Source organism: Crassostrea angulata, chromosome 9 (genome assembly GCF_025612915.1).
Source record: "Crassostrea angulata isolate pt1a10 chromosome 9, ASM2561291v2, whole genome shotgun sequence".
In the NCBI taxonomy this organism is placed as follows: domain Eukaryota; kingdom Metazoa; phylum Mollusca; class Bivalvia; order Ostreida; family Ostreidae; genus Magallana; species Magallana angulata.
The window spans coordinates 5745787-5762592 of record NC_069119.1 but is presented as its reverse complement, the minus strand read 5'-3'; the positions used below and the strand labels follow the sequence as shown (position 1 = coordinate 5762592).

The following is a 16806-nucleotide window of genomic DNA, read 5'->3' as shown; positions in this document are numbered from 1 at the left end:
ATTACTGGTAAAGATTGGGTGGAAAAAATCCACTTATGAAACCAAGATGTGTGAAATACTCGCCAGAGACATAAATATATACACGCATATTACTCTAGCCGTTGTAATTAAGACTGTTTTTGTACATATATCTATCTGTGCAAGGAGACATAAATATGTACATGCGTATAAACTCTATCTGCAGTAATTAGACTGTGTTTACGTATAAAAATTGTGCAATAATTGTGGTACTCTGCATCATTTACTCTGCATGGCTGTTTTTTGTAATTAGTCAGCTTGAACACAAAAAGGATTCTCTGAGCACTCATGCTGATAGGACATAACAAAGCTGCAGCACTCAAAGCATTTGATATAGAGGGAGTTATCATTTCTTCAGCATGGCAAAGCATGCTTGTGTAAATTTATTATCACCAGTGCAAACATTTTTTCCAATTTATTTTTACTTCTTTTCATGAAAATTTTATTCGTACTTAATTTACCATAATGTACGTGAAATAATTCCAATTTATTGTTGTTTGTTTGGTACATATTTGTTTTCTCATTTTTCTGTTTTTTTCTGTTCACATGTATGTAGTTGGGGAAATGCTCCATCTTTTAGAGATCATTGATCAGGGGTAAATTAACCCATGCACGGATGTAGAGGGGGATCAGGGGGTCCAGATTCCCCCCCCCCCCCACAACGCAAAATACAAATTTCTTTAATTTACATTATAAAATTACCACCGAAAATATACCTCAGACCCCCTTGGCAAACTCAAATGTTACGTCAATTTTGTCCTGGAGAAATTTTCTGGATCTGTACAATTTGTAACCTGTGTTTCAGTTTCTGTACTAACTCTCTGTCTTCAGCTTTCCTCAAACCTTTTGAAGAGAGCAAAGTTTAAAAAAATGCTAACTGATATATAGCTAACAAACGGTAACATTGAAGGTTTATGATTTAATATGAAATGGCTGAAAATTGTGACAATGATGTCAATCATAAAGTTCAAAATTAAAATTTTATCATAACTTAACAGTTTTGTTTCATGGTTGATTTGATTCATGTCAGCAGTGTACAACTGCTTTATTGGACACTTAAAGATGTTAATTGGCATCTAATTGATGAACAAAGAGTTCCACAGTGGGACCCAGCCTACTGGTACAAGGCAGTGTTGTTGTGTTTCTTGGTTCTCAGCCTACCAAGAGTTATGTGTTATGAGCAGCATCTGCTAACAAAATACACTTACTGCTCTCCTAGCTAGTATATGCCAGGGTCAAGTTGTCACACATGATAAAACATAAGGGAGCATTTAATTGTGAATTTGTTAAAAAAAATCATGTTCAAAGAAATAACTTGTTTGTAAAAAGGGAGAAAACGTTATGTTTGAGATAACAATTACAATCATTAGGGCCCTGCTCTGCAGGCGCCCTATAGTGATCAGTCTGTCTGTCCGTCCATCCATCTGTCCATCCTTTTGTCAGTCTGTTTGTCAGAGAATGCTTGTCTGAAGCATATCTTCTCTCCCCTCAGCTCAATATAGCTGATACTTCACCAACAGAGAGCCTTTGGGAAAAGGGTGTGCAGTGACCTTGAACCATGTTTCTAGGTCCAAGGTTAAGGTTCATACTTCACATAAACAGAACTAATGAATAACGAGTGTGTAATGACCTTGAACCATTTTTCAAGATCAAATGTGAAGATCATTGCAGAATTATATAAAATATTCTTGTTTGAAGCATATCTTCTCCTACTTTACTCCAATCTGGCTCATACATCACCCAATCGATGCATTTGATCAAAGGGTATGCAGTGACCTTAGATGATGTTTGTAGATCAAGTGTCAAGGTCATATCAGATCAAACAAAAATCCTGTATTTAAGAGCATATATACTCTCCACTTAGCATTATTTTGCTGATACTTTACTGAAACAGAGCTTTTTGGTTAATGGTTTGAAGTGACCTTGAACAAAGTCAATGTGAAGGTCAAAGCAGATCTCTTTATCATCAGTTTTAGACCATAGAATATTTCCCATTTAGTTGATATGTTCAGATTGAAAAATAATGCCTTATTAATGTAAGAGGTAATGAGATTGAAATTATAGAAGTTCTATGCTAGCTGGAAAATTTCAAAGTTATTGGTCAAGGTCAAAGCAAAGTTCTCTAAAATTCTTTTTATCTACTACTGTGGAATCATTATATTTCGTGGTGGCTCAATTTTCGTGGAATTCATTGGTACCTCTCATCCAAGAATTAACATCCTCCACGAATTAATAATTTAATGTTTTAAAGTCATATTTCCATTTGTAGGTATATTGGAATACATGAAATTACATCCCCACAAGCCTGTTAATTTTTAGGAATCCACGAAAATTGGCCCCCACAAAATTTAATGATTTCATAGTATTTAGGCAGGGCCCTTTGAGATGGTCACCATCTCAATGTTGTCTAGATATTATATTTAACAGTTGCAGATTTTTTTTCACAGAAAGAGTTTATGGGCAAAGAGTGACTGAGATCCAAGTTTCTACTGGTCAGAGGTTAAAGTGCAATTGGTAATAACTTTTATGCCCTTTGTCCAAAACTAAAGCTGTCTATAGATTAAGGGTGTGCACTGGCTTTGAACCAAGTAACTATGTCAGAGGTCAAGGTCAAAGCAGATCTCTGTTAGTAATCTCTGTACAGATAATAGTTCCCAGGCCCAAATAGACCTAAAACGGATAATTATGTGTACGTGTAATTTTGCAAATTTAAAAGTCCATTGGACCATTTACCATAAAGAGTCATTATTGACCTTGTGTCCTGTATAGACTTAAGTAATGTTATTTTTGTAAAAAAAATATAGATCATGTATTATATTGCGCAGATATTATACATGTCCCTTTATATGACCTATTACACTGCTATTTGTTCGAAATCTGACTTAAGTATATCATTTTCTCCAAGTTTTATTAAATGCAACTGTACAGATCACCTGAAAAGTATAAATTGAATTGTTTATTCCGCTATCCAATCCTTGTGATCCTGATGTAACTAAAGGAGTTTATTATAATCATATTTATGGCAAACACCACTACACTTGACGTAGGTAAATAAATCAGATTTAACAAGGTTAGAGTTTACATCATCAGAATCTGTATTTTTCTACAGCCTCTTACAATTTGTTGTGAAGTTGGTTTCAGACCTAGCTTGATTATAAGAGATTATTAATTTAAGACTTAATCCGCGCAAGTTAATTGGATTTCCTGGAATTTACATGAGATGTGGTTGTCAGAGCAACATGAAGATGATTGCAAAATGGAATTGAAAATTTGAGCTCATCTCTGTGTTGGCTTAAGCTTACAGAGAGTAATTTAAAAGCATTCAATAACTTTATTCAGATTAATTTGAAGTTTATAAATGAATATAAATAACATGTTATTTATAGAAATCTTATCAATAGAGGTATTTCTTTTTTTTTTTATACTTAATTATTTTTTTTTTATAATTGTCTTCAGCTGTAAACAAATGCAAATTGCTCTCTTTTAAATTTCTGGGTGCATTGGTTTTAACAAATGATCTACACTTTCATCTGCTTCACTATATATATCACAATTGAAATATTAATAATGGCAGAGTAAAATTATCTAGCATTCTGTTTGTTTGATTGTTTTATACCATTTTTAAGCATGCACTAATAACTTTCATACAAAGGCTTAATACTTACAAAGTGTTACCAGTTTATTTTCATGCAATTTATTGCAAAGGTAAAGTTTTTATTCACTGACAGATAAAAAGAATTAAATAACATGCAAACACCCTTGAAATTGTCTACGAAATTTTGTTCTACATTCTAAAATGCCATCATGGAAATTTACAGAAACAGCTGATCAACAAAGGCCATTGACAGGTTAAGTTCATAAATAGCCTGTCAGATCAGATATACATGTCCAGTTTAGACTATATATTGGTATATAAATATGTAATATTAAGAGATATATATCATATATACTGGTATTTTTAGTGATGGGGTGAGATATACCATATATTGTTAGGGTTAGGAATTCAAATTGAATTGGGCTAATATACAACATAAAAAACTGTACATGGGCGGTACTAATTACTGATTTTGCAGCCTCACAGGTTTCCAATCTTACAACATAATCAACAGGTGAACAGGCTAAAAATTAAAAATACAGTCAATGTATATTTTTAAATTTTTTTAATATTAGTTGGGTACATAAATGTATAGAATAGAGCTAGGAAATACAGCTACAGGATTTGTCTGCAGAAGGCAAAAGAAAAATTACTGCCTTTCAATACTGTAAACGTATTATATTTGGTGTGTACAATATTTGGTGGAAATCAAATTTTTGAACAAGTTGGCGTGGATTTGAATTAGCGTATAACTATTCCTGAATGTGACTATTCTTATACATATATGCATGGCATTTAGCGATGTACTTGATTTAGCGGAAGCCACATTCCACCAAAAGGCGATAATAGAATAAACAACCAAATGTAGTATGTTTACAGTATATGACTGATGCTGATCATGCTGATTATATAATATGTGTTCCAACAACAATTTGTGAACTGGCCTGACTTCTTCTCCAACCCCCCAACCCCGCCTATCCAAGATGTCCTTAAGGCACATGTACAGTAAATTAAGGATGCTTTCTATTGGAAAATGCTATGAACCTTTTGGAAGGGACAGAAACTTGATTTTTACCAGACACTAACAGAGTAGTTTTTGATGTTCTTGTTTTGCATTATATCTTTTTTATTGTCTCCCTTGTCGGAGATAAATGGAGGAAGATTGACCTCCCCTGTCATAAAGAATAAATATTGGAGGAAGAATCTGCGTGTACTGTCTCTAATTGGCAGATGAGGTTTCAACAATTTCCATTCTGCTGCCTTTTCTTTTCTGTTGCATTAGCTTTTTGGAGATAGATAAATAGTAATGAGTATCGTTTATTAGTCAATATTTGTAGTCGTTTTTTTTTATTGCTCACAATATGAGAGCAAATGCTTTGAGAGAAGGATATTTGAGAAGTCCGAGGTCTATGAGATATATATGGTACTTATATACATGCAGACAAGAACTTTAAGTTGAAGAATTAAGCAAATGATAAAGGAAGACAGAAATATAGCCAATTTCTGTTAGTTATTATTAGAGAACAATATCACTCTGGTAATAATGCCTTCTGCCTGGATTAAATTGGTAATGATTTCCAGGATATCTAGAAAATTTGTAAATTAGCATAACTTATATAAGATATGCCTTTAATAAAACTGTTTGGTAAGTACAGAATTTTTTTGCTGTATCTACAATGTATTAGTAAATTTAGATTTTCTAACCCACAGCAAGAGTCTTTTTAAATGTTTTTGAAAAAAAAATATTCAGTTAATTAAGCAAACCTGAAAAAGCTGAAATTAGGAAATAGGAGCAATGATGTCGAAACTAGAACACCAACAATTTTTTTTCGGAACATAACTTTTGTTACAACATGCACTTAGAATACTCGATCTAGCTGTTATGTATATATTTTTTGCATTGCTTATAATTCCCTCAGACCCAGTAACTCTGTGTTGAGAGGATGGTATGGAGAGTCAATGATTTAATTGCTAATTTCCAATACTTTGATATCCTATCAAATGAGTTTTAAATAGGTTTAAAAGTTTAAAAATCAAGTAAATGTTGTTATAAAATTGGCACCATAGGGTTCTACACTAAAAAATTTGAATTGAGGTTAACCATTGGTAATATCCATGGTTATTGTGAAGATTATGTTTATTCCCCTCTGTGTGAAAAGGATTGCTAGGAAACTCATACCTTAATCTTATACCACAATTAGGAGGTCATTCTGTTGAGGGAACTTGGTGCATAAGATGCAAGCTAGCAAGTATATTTTTTAATTTTTTAACAAATAACACAAATCCTAAGCTTGAAATATTGCAATCCTGAAATTGAAGCAAAATAATGGAGATTATCATTAGCAAAATTAATGTGATTCTTGAAATTTTTAAGTGCAATTAACAAGAGTATTAAGTACAGTAGTACAGTTAATAATTTTAATTTTCTGATCCAATTTGCTTCTGACTTCTGACTTAGGTGGTCACACTCGATTTTATTCAAAAGCAAATCGGATCAGAAAATAGGATGAAAATCGCATTGTCTGAACGCACCTTTAAAGAAAGTCTACTAATTGCTGACTTAATTCAAAGCTCTTTCAATCACCTTTCCAGAGACCATTCAGTCATCATTTTGTCGACTGAAAGGTAAAGATTCATCCTGTGACTGTGAATGAATGCAATGGTCACTGCCAGACTCTCAGTTGTCTCCCCTGGAATTTTTTAAGTTAATGGCTTCATCAAAACCCTTATGGATCGTTAGAAATAGGTTTAAAATGTTTATACTACACATGTATATTCCTCATTTAGTAGCCCTATTAGTATTAAGTAATTATGGCTTCAGAGATGATAGGATAATATAATACCCTTTGCCAATATAAAGTCTCAGGAAAATTTCATTGTGGTCATTAGGCGCAATTGTACTGTTTTTCCCAGACTTTCCTGGCAAAAGAGTTATTTGTTTTGAATCAGCACCCCTCATTAACTGACAAACACCTTAGAAAACACATTTATTTTGTAGGCAGCTTTAAGGAGGATGGGGAATAAAAATTGTATGCGGTACAATATATGCTTGCACTGGGAGCTTGTTTATTTGCAAGCACTTAAACAATACTGTCTTATGTTTCCCTATAAGCTGGTATCTGAATTTAAACCAAGATAATAAAGGACATCAATTTGATAACCTTTGGTCAGACTTTGAGATGAATTTCAGCCTCATACAGATTGCTACTAAGGGAAGCCAACTTGTCTAGTTAGATCTTGCTCTTTGAGAAACCACCAACGTTCTGGCCATCTTACATATGAAGTTTGATGACTGTCAACCATTAATGGGGTCCGGACATATTGATAATAATTGGCAAATGCCCTTTTTAACCTTACCAGAGGAAGACTTTGCAGTGAGGGCCACCATGACAACACCTATGTTGACATTATGTTGTTCTACAGGCTCTCGAGATTTTGATCAGACAACATTTAGGTGTATCATCAAACATCTGTTGCTAACAGCATCTGTTACAATTACCTGGCCTTTTTTTTCAAAGAGTCATATATATTACATATGTTTCTAAAAGCATTGAAATGTATGATCAACAGCCAGAAACAGAAATGTAAACATTAACTATAACAGATACGTAAACATTAACAGATACGTAACATGAACTATAACAGATATGTAAACATACTACTGCGCTGGACTATGTTTTCCTGATCTTGATATTAACTCTCTCTTAGGATTGATGTGTATGGAATAGTATTTAATGTCTGCCCCCGAAATTCACAAAAATAATCATGGTAGGAATCTTAATGTTTACATTTTTCCTAAGAAATGGAATGAATGAAGATGCATTTCAACAGCGCAATCATCTTGCAAATATTATTGGTCTGGAAATCTGTCTCAAATCTTGAATTCCACAATGTCTGAGAATTGACTCCAACTTGTTAGATGTGTGCAAACATGACCGTTAATTTCAAAAACATCCTGCTATGTTTTCATTTAATATATATGTGTTGATGTTATGTTATGATAAGGATAATAATTTTATCAAGAATTGCAAATAAATGGAACACCGCTAATGGCTTTGATGAAATTAATGATATCTTCACAATTGTAGGGGTTTTTCACAACAGATATGTAAGAGATATTCAATTCTGATAAATCATTGACATTAACAAATAGACTTCATGCCCTGATGCGATACTTTTTTATACAAGGAAAGAAGCAGTTTGATGCTTTGCCTGCTTTTATTGAAACTTTGACTAGATCCTGACTGTTGTTTAAGTTGATCTGTTATTTTCAGGCATTTCCAGCGCCTCTTTTTTAGAGAAGTCAGCTCGAAAGAGATTTTTTACAGGCATATTGAACCTATGTAAACAAAAACAGGGCACGAGCCTTGTTTACATGACAAGGATTTGTGAGTCCTGTATCTCGCGTATAACTCTACGACTGACTCTCAAATTTCATTTGATCATTAGAAATGCATTTCTAAATCATTGTAAATAATAAAAACAGAAAAATGGAATTTGACCAGAATCGTGACCATGCCCCTTTAAGGAAAGTTTACTAGTGCCTGTTAACTGTGTTGGAGTATACATATAATCAACTTGACGATAAAATTTGAGTTGCACCAAATATCTTTGTAACTGTATAGTGTACTGTATTTTTGAAAGAAGTATTGTTTTATTTCAATCATTAGGGTTTGGAAAATTAAAATTTTTATGTTTTTACTGATAAAGTATAAATTTTTTCAGTTGCCATTGGTATAATACCATCCTAGAAAAGATAATGAAACTATTATGATGTTTGAGTGGTTTTATTTTGACAGCTGACATCAAGATTGATGGCTGGAATATTAACACATTGAATACAATCTAATCAATCAACATATCCAAGAATAATTGGTAGATGTGTTTCTAACTGTTGATTTTTTCTTTAAGAAGTAGAAATCAATCTGATTTATCCATCCCAACTTTGTGTTACTGTTTTTTCAAAGAATGATTTACGGATGACTTGCAAAACTTTGATTAAATATACTTCAAGAACTAGGAAGAAATTAGATTTGTCGATCCAAATTGATGTTTATTCTTTTTCTCCATTGTTTACTTTAGCTGAGAAATAGTCCTGCTACGGAGGTGTGTGGGAACCACTTTAAGAGCAGTAACCTCGGTCACTTCGCTGGCTGTGTCCACGCAGCTTACAATGCCCCGGGGGTGGTGCAGATCCTATCCCCCTTCTCCATGGAAGGCCGGACAGAGAATCTCGTGGTGGATGTGGTTGCCAATCAAGGTCATACTTGGGTCAAGGTCATTGCCAGAAAAGCACAGGCTTTACACCTTATTTGGGCAGGTATGTTAACCGATTGTCATTGAAACAATTTATGAGTAATGTGTCTATAGCTCAGTACATAAACAAATAATTGATCATGCATGCATTTAATCATTTTTAAGAGTGTCCAAGCTTAAAAAAGTTTCATCATTCTGGGAAGCAATGATTGAATAGGCAAAATGTACATCAAGTGTTGAGCCCCCTGATGTTTTTAAATGAGCTTGCCATGTAAAAAAGGGATAGCAGGTTGTGTTAATGTCTATGATATGCCTCAAATTTCACCATTTCACCCCTTCCCCACCCCTTCAAAAAAAAAATAATAAATTACACTTCTTAAAACTGATATCTCAGTTTTTGGTCATTATAATAATCAAAAAGTATTATTCAACTGTAATGAATGCAATAAACATACTATTACAGCAAAGTCACTATCATTCCCATATTTCAAATTAATCTAATATTTAAAACAATGTTTTTACTGAATTGGAATCCCTCATTACTGGCGATTTGCTTTTATCATGTTATCTATTTTAAAGATGGTTCAAGTGTTTTGAAAAACCTTATATAATTTTCAGGATGTTTGAATTTAAATTTCCAATATTCTTAAAAATTTAAAAGATCCACAAGTCTAAAACTCTTGAACAAATCTTTAGATATCAACTATTTGCAAAAAAAAAAAAAAACCCCAAAAATTCGAGAATGTTCTACTGGTATGCTACTAATCGGTTGTTATTGCTACTAAGCCCTGAAGACTATTGAACCTTCATGAAGATTCTCAAAAGTACTAGATTTTCTTCAACATAAAATGCTCCCTCTGGTTGCCATGATTACCATGACAGCCAATATTGTCCCTTTAGAGCAATTAAAGACAAATAATAATTTGAGAAAGGATTATTTTTAATAGCATTAGCCCCTTAGCAATCAGTTACATTGCACTTTGATTTTGTTTCAAGCCAAGAACATGCACATGCCTGTAAAGTTGCCTATTAAGTAAACTGGATGTGCAACATATCAACCGTCAATTCAGCCTCAAACAAAAAAAAAATTAAAAATTTAATAAGACATGTTTTAGCTATAAACTAATATTTAATAAAGAAAAAATCAAAATACTTTTATAATTAAGCTTTAAAATTTGAGCATTTTACTGTATATTTGTCTTTATTATAACAGAGCTCTTCATCTGAAGGAGGTAAATATGGCCTAAAATGGCCAAGAGCATCCAGCTTTCTTAATGGTCTTGAAAGGTAGAGAATAATGTTGAGAGATCTTTTGTGGCCTCTGGGTGCCCACGGGGCCGAATAGAAATGATTCCGAGATCTCACTCCAGTAATTTTTTCGTTATTGGTTTTTCGTCACTCAATCTAAACTGAGACCCAATCATGAGGTTCAGTTATTTAAATAGGGGATATATAAGGCTTTATATTGACTTTATTATTATACCAACTTATTGGATGGCTGTCTCGTCCTGCCAGTCTTTAGTTGAGAACTCGGAAGATGATTAGTCCATAACAAAACAATGGATTCACTGGAGTCATATAGAGAAAAATTTTTAAGGAAATGCAAATGTTTGCATGTTACGATAAAATTCGTACTTCTTGGTTGTTTGATTATGTATCTGAAAATGTTTCTGGGGAAGAAAATACAAGTGGACCAAACTTTGGGAAAGAATTCAGATATTATAATATAGAGCAATATTGGACTCCTATTTGTACAACCATTTTTCAAAAAAGATACTTCATCATTCCATCACATAATATATTGATGTGTCAAGGTCACCTTAAGTCACCCTGACTAACTAATCTGTCCAAGTTATGATGCTTGGTTTTAGAAATTCAAACAGCATCATCACAGAGTCAACATGATAAAGTGAGGAGAATTGCAAATGTGACATTCATATAAATACAGCAAATATGCTTAGAGAAGGGAGGCATTATGGAATTCATCAGCAAAGCAAATACAGTGTACGGTCTCCCTGTTATAAACAGCCTAGAGGTGCTAACAAAGGCTCTCCCAGGAATTAATAAGCACTCATTTGTATGTTAGTGCACAGAACCTTTAACACAATCATCGCTGTGGTCAGGAATTAGCCTTCACTGAATCATGGAATCGGGAACACAAGAGATGAGTTAATGGCGGGAGATGGAGATTCGTTTCCGTCATAGAGCATGTTTTTAATGTCCACATTTTATGAGAGAGAGAGAGAGGGGGCTAAATATTGGAAATTGTAAATTATTTTGTTCTGATTATTGAAAATGATGATGTTGATTTTCTTTTCATGTCCCTCCCACATATGCTGTAGATTCTTCAGGTTAGGACCTTGAAATGATGAAATAAGTGTTTGTGCTATATGATATGGGTGTATATTAATTGGTACATCAGTATGTTACTGTGCCTTAAAATTAGTATATTGGACTTGATCGGATCGACAACCACCATCGGATTTTCACTGGTTCTGGAGAGATTTCAGCTCCTCATAAATGGAACTCCAGGGTTGGTCTGGGATAGAGGAGTAAATCTAGTGCAGATTTAGCAAACAATACATTTTCTGCAATAGTATTGGATAAAAGGAATCATGATAAAAATTCTCTAAGTTATATATGTGAGTGTATGATAAAATAAATGAGTTGTAGTTTTATTATGATAAATATGTTTACTGCATGGGAGTAAATGGGGTTAAATGAATATAAATTCATCAAAAATAAAGCTGTCAATATGAAGTTTTTTTGTTTATTGTAGAAAATTTTAAAAAATCACAATGAAATCCATAAAAACCAAAAATTGAATTTCCATCTTTTAAATATTGCCAAATTTGAACAACCAACTCCCTCAAAAAACAGGAATGCATTTACATTATCATTATGGTGTTTGAGGTTGAATAGACCAAAAATGGGGCAACCCTTATATCTAAGGAATAAAATAATTCAACGAGATTGTATCACAGTTAGGACACAAGAATATTTGGTTGCATAAAGAAGGGGAAAGTTGGGTATTTCCCCTTTTGACCTTTCGGTTGGGTTAACCCTGCAAAGGGAAACAACTTTTGCAAAGTATTACCCCAAATCAAATGTTTATTGGACCAGCAAATTGGTAGATGGAAAAGCCGTGATTGAAACTGGCTGACATTTAAAACGATATTTATCTTTATACTGTATGTAGGGATTCTGTGCACTAACATCTATTGATTGCTATTTCTATCTTTCCTGTAGGTAGTGAGCAAATTGACAATTTGTTTCATTCTGCAAATGAACAAAGGAAAAGTCAATTTCAAGTTTTTGTTGTGAAGTAGCTTTTGGGAATTAAATTTGAGTCTCTTTTTATTTTTGTTTTGGGGAAACACAATTCAATTTAAACTTGTGGCAAGACAGTAGAGAATGGATTGTGCCCTGAAAGTAATTTAATCAATTAGATCTTTTTGTAATTTACTGACATTTACCAGTAACTGAATTAGATTTTAAAGTCATTATCCAAAGTTAAGCTTGAATTTTCTCAACAAAATAACACTTATCTTCAGTTTCTTGTATTATAATTACGATATCCATCTCTCTTATTGAATAGATGCACCATGTGCCTTTAATGGGTCTAGTGAAGTATTTCTCTCTCTCTCTCTCTCTCTCTCTCCCTCTCTCTCTCTCTCAACCCTAATTTATAAATTGATGATACACACACAGTTTTCTTCATAAGTTGTTGATGCAGACACATTCTTTTTATGCAGTACGTTATCTAACTTATTCTAAATCTATTAATTCAAAGATTATTTGTTATATTATAGTAGAATTATGATATCACTGACAGGTACATAAAATCATTTCCCCACCTTTTTTAATTCACTAGTTCTTTACAAATGTTTAAATTTCATTATTTTGATTGGTTTTAGGAAGAGGACAATTTGGATATGTTTTAATTTAGTTTTTTTGATTGGTTTGTAGGAAGAGGACAGTTTGGGGAGCGAGATCTAGTCAGACAGGCCAAGGATTATATCCGCTGTTCCAGTTACCACCCTGTTAACTTCCAGAAACCTCACGTCCATTTTGCCTTTTACAATCAGGTATTTTTTCCTCAACTTAACCCTAATTTTTTTTTTTTTGCATGAAATATAAGGAAATCTGTACATTATTTTGGATCTCAATATGAACAAGATGAGTATCTAATAAATGATGGAATTGATCAATGATTGTTTCAACATCCATGAATAATTTGAAATAAAAAATTCATAGCCTTTATTTACCATTTTTAAGTATGATCTTTATTTACCCAGCATGTACATTTTCAAAGGTAACACATCCAATGGCTTCCTGTCTGGAGGGCTTAGGAATCTCTGTGTCCGGTGAGAGAGTTGAGGTTGATGAGGCAACAGCCAACCAGATCAGTCTGGCGTGTATCTCCTCGGACGAAGACAGCCAAGGCTCCTCATCCTCATCAGAATCTGATGATGATAGCTTAGAGGAAGACTGTGAAAGTGTCCATTGTGAAGTTTTTCAACCTAAGAAACAGCCCTCAGTCAAACATTCTGGTGGTCTATCCAGTGATAAAGAACCTCCATCTACCTCTTTACAGTCAAAGAAGGACTTTATATTCAGGGACATGGATTTAGTAAAATCTTTGGTCTCCTCCATGCCTAGCTTTGATTGTTTGTCTGAGGACCTCTGTAAAGATGATTGCTCCTCATCCTCGTCTGTGATAGACAAAGTGAACCTGGACATCACCTCTCTAATCACCCTTGTGTCCTCGGTAACTAACGGGGGCTGCCATTTTGATTTCTCAGAAAAGGTTCTGGCAATGCAAGCATCAGAGGAAAGGCGAGAACCAGTTCTACCAAAGCTGAAAAAGTTTCTTCAAGGTGAAGTTATAAAAGTTAAGCCATAGAATACAACACAACACAACACATAGAATACAACAAAAATCAACTTTTAGGATATTTATTCATATAATACAGTGCAAAGTATATGCATGTGAAAAGTACTTAGTAAATCTACAATTACTTTATAGTTGAAACCCCTGGTTTTGCTTATTTGAAATATCATGTAGCTCTGATAACATTCAAATGACAAACGGAAGAAGAATTGGTATTAAATGGGATTTTTGTTGCTTGTTTGTATGAGCGCACCAAATGTGTATGAAATGGAAGCTCTCCAGACTGTCATTTAGTTATATTCAATGTGTATAGAGATTTCTAGAACATCAACCTGAATCAGAGTAGTATCCAGCTGTTACGACAGTATACTTCCTTTAGGTGCCATATGAGTGCAATGAAGGCAGTTTCAATAAAGCCACTCCATTAGTTAGTTGATTCAAAAAACAACCATAAAGGTCAAGTTATGAAAAAGATTAATTCTAGAATCAAACAAAGTAAGTTTGTGTAGTTCATAATTAGGTCGGTGAAGAAGCTGACTCATTGTAAACACTGCTTCATCCCTCCTCTTGTCTTGCCTTCTTTTACTGAAGAGTAGATTACCGTTAATTCGTAATTAAATTCGAGGAATTAATGTATGTGTAAAATCAGGAAAAATACGTCTTGCAGATTCTGAATTCAGCGTTTGCGATTTTTTAATCTTGCAATTTGATGCAAAACGACTGAGTCGCTGAATGAAGTACTCGCGTAAAATAAGAAATCTACAGTGTATACGATATGTGACCTTTTAACATTAATAAACTCAATGACATTTCCTTAACCTAAGAATATAGATTGATAAAATTTAATTATTTTCCAAATGAAAAACACAAAGGGCATACCCGGTATTTTCTTATCAAATTAAAGGTCCATGGCAACAGAAATGAAGTTCGTTGAATATAATCTGTTACCAAAGCCTAAAGGAACAGCTCTTAAACTTCCTTAACTTTGCCGGATAATTAACACCATAGAAGATTGAAGTTTTAAACGAAAAGAAGTTTATACGCCTATAATTGACCTTTCGCTGACTATGGTAGTACCATTATGGAGTCTTTACTTTACTTAATGATGCTGATTTCTTCTTCCCCTCCGTCAGATGGTGATCAATAATAAGGATGCGTGCTCTGTCTTACTCCACGCTGATCGAGTTCGATCTAGCGATGACATTTCTTATATTGCCGTGATGAAGCATATTTAACAATGGGGTCACAGGAAATTGAAGGGTTTTTTTCCTCTCCCCGCAATTATCCGATAGATGATGAACTTAGTACTGGGGAAAGTGGGATTTTATAGCCCTCACAAATCAAATTTTTATATAATCTTTTTCCTATTAGATATTTCAAAGAAACACTGTAGTGATTTATTCTAACACCCCCCCCTTTCCAGCAACAATGAAAAAAAAAAGTTGAATTTAAGTTTTTCAGTAGTAGTTAGGAATGAATTCATTTAGTTTGTGAAACAGTCTTAAAAAATTCCAAGAAGGATGTATTGCAATATCCAATACATTTACAAAAGTACCTTCAAGTCTGTAAACCAGACTGGACTGCAGTAATTCACACTGGATCAGTGAAACTCAGAAAAAATTATTTGCATAAACTGTAAATGCATTACATTTGGCTGTGTATTCTATTTTGCGTTTTTTGCGGAAAGTGGCTTAATCCCCTAAATCAACTACAATGCTAAATGCCATGCATTTATTGTAATTCAGATGCACGCTGACTTGTTGTAAAATTATTTTCCACAAATATTGTACACGCTAAATATGATATGTTTACAGTATTTCACTATGTTTTTCTATTGGTAGAGCATAGATGTTTGGATGGAGGTTTTTTCCTAAAATAGACCACAAATGTCTAAATTGAAGTTGAAGGTCCTTCTACAGTACTTGTGACCTTAACATCTGAGCTATCTTGTCAGATAAGTTGATCGTGGAAACAACATTTCCATCACTGCAGTTCAGTAAACCTTGTTGCTGAATATAGTCACTAATAAGTGAACTCTTTAGTTGTCAATTGCGACATGTTGAGATGAGAGAAACAATTTCTCTAATAACAAAGCAAAATATGATCATATCCAATTTTTTGGCTGAAATACAAAACTTTAATCAATAGATCTGTTATGGATATTTTGTGTTTAACAGAGAGTGAATTTAGCTTGGTATTGTTTAGTTGAAAACTTCCAACAAAAATGTCACAATAAATGGTATACAGTCAAGCCTGCGATGAATTAAATACTACACTCTGACTTTCCCATAATGTCAGTGTTCAATCCCATGGTAGGAGATTTATAGAATCAGTCACTAATAACAACATTCCATTAACAAAAATCAGAGCTTTGTCAATTAATTTACTGAAAATAATGTGAATCAAAGCTGTAAAAATTAATGAAAGAATAGCAAGTTGTTCAACCATTTTTCACTATTATATATTGACTTTCATATTCCATTTAGGATCAATTAATACACATTCTTGTTCGTTTTTTCTTAATCAATTGATTGAAGTTTTTTTAATGGTGGAAAATATTTCATACTTGGAATGATGTTATGAAATATAACACTGCTCTAAATGATGACACCCATAGAGGTTATAGATGGGATGTAATCACATTTGCTATTTTAACATTTTTGTGGTTGTTTAATGCAATTTTATTGAATAACGAAATTTGATTCCACTTGTCTTGATTAAACCACAAATGTGATGGTAGATTCTAACTACTCTTGCTGAGGCCTCTATTGGGATATAAAAATGGTGGTTGATTACTTAAGGTGCATTGCCTTATAAGAGACATAACTCTTGCAGGAATAAATTACTAATGTTTACAGGGAAATTTTCACCCCTGTTTTATTTTTGTTCTGTTTTTGCCCCATTATTAATTATTTTTAGAATGTCCAAGCTGGCTTTTATCCAAAATGATCAGTTTATCATAGTTGTGAGAATTTGAGAGGGCAAAATAAACTTGCTAGTAACTACTGTACTAATCTGTAAATTTACAACTATATACAGATAA

At 33.4% G+C, this 16806-nt stretch overlaps 1 protein-coding gene across 1 annotated transcript in view; it reads left to right on the top strand.

The window, feature by feature from the left end:
- Positions 1-16806, top strand: part of LOC128163082 (UPF0415 protein C7orf25 homolog) — a 49946-nt gene that overhangs the window by 25511 nt on the left and 7629 nt on the right. Inside the window, exons 3-5 of the mRNA XM_052826559.1 lie at positions 8696-8933; positions 12839-12957; positions 13185-13749. Of these exons, the coding sequence (XP_052682519.1) occupies positions 8696-8933; positions 12839-12957; positions 13185-13749 (922 nt within the window). The remainder of the gene's footprint in view (positions 1-8695; positions 8934-12838; positions 12958-13184; positions 13750-16806) is intronic.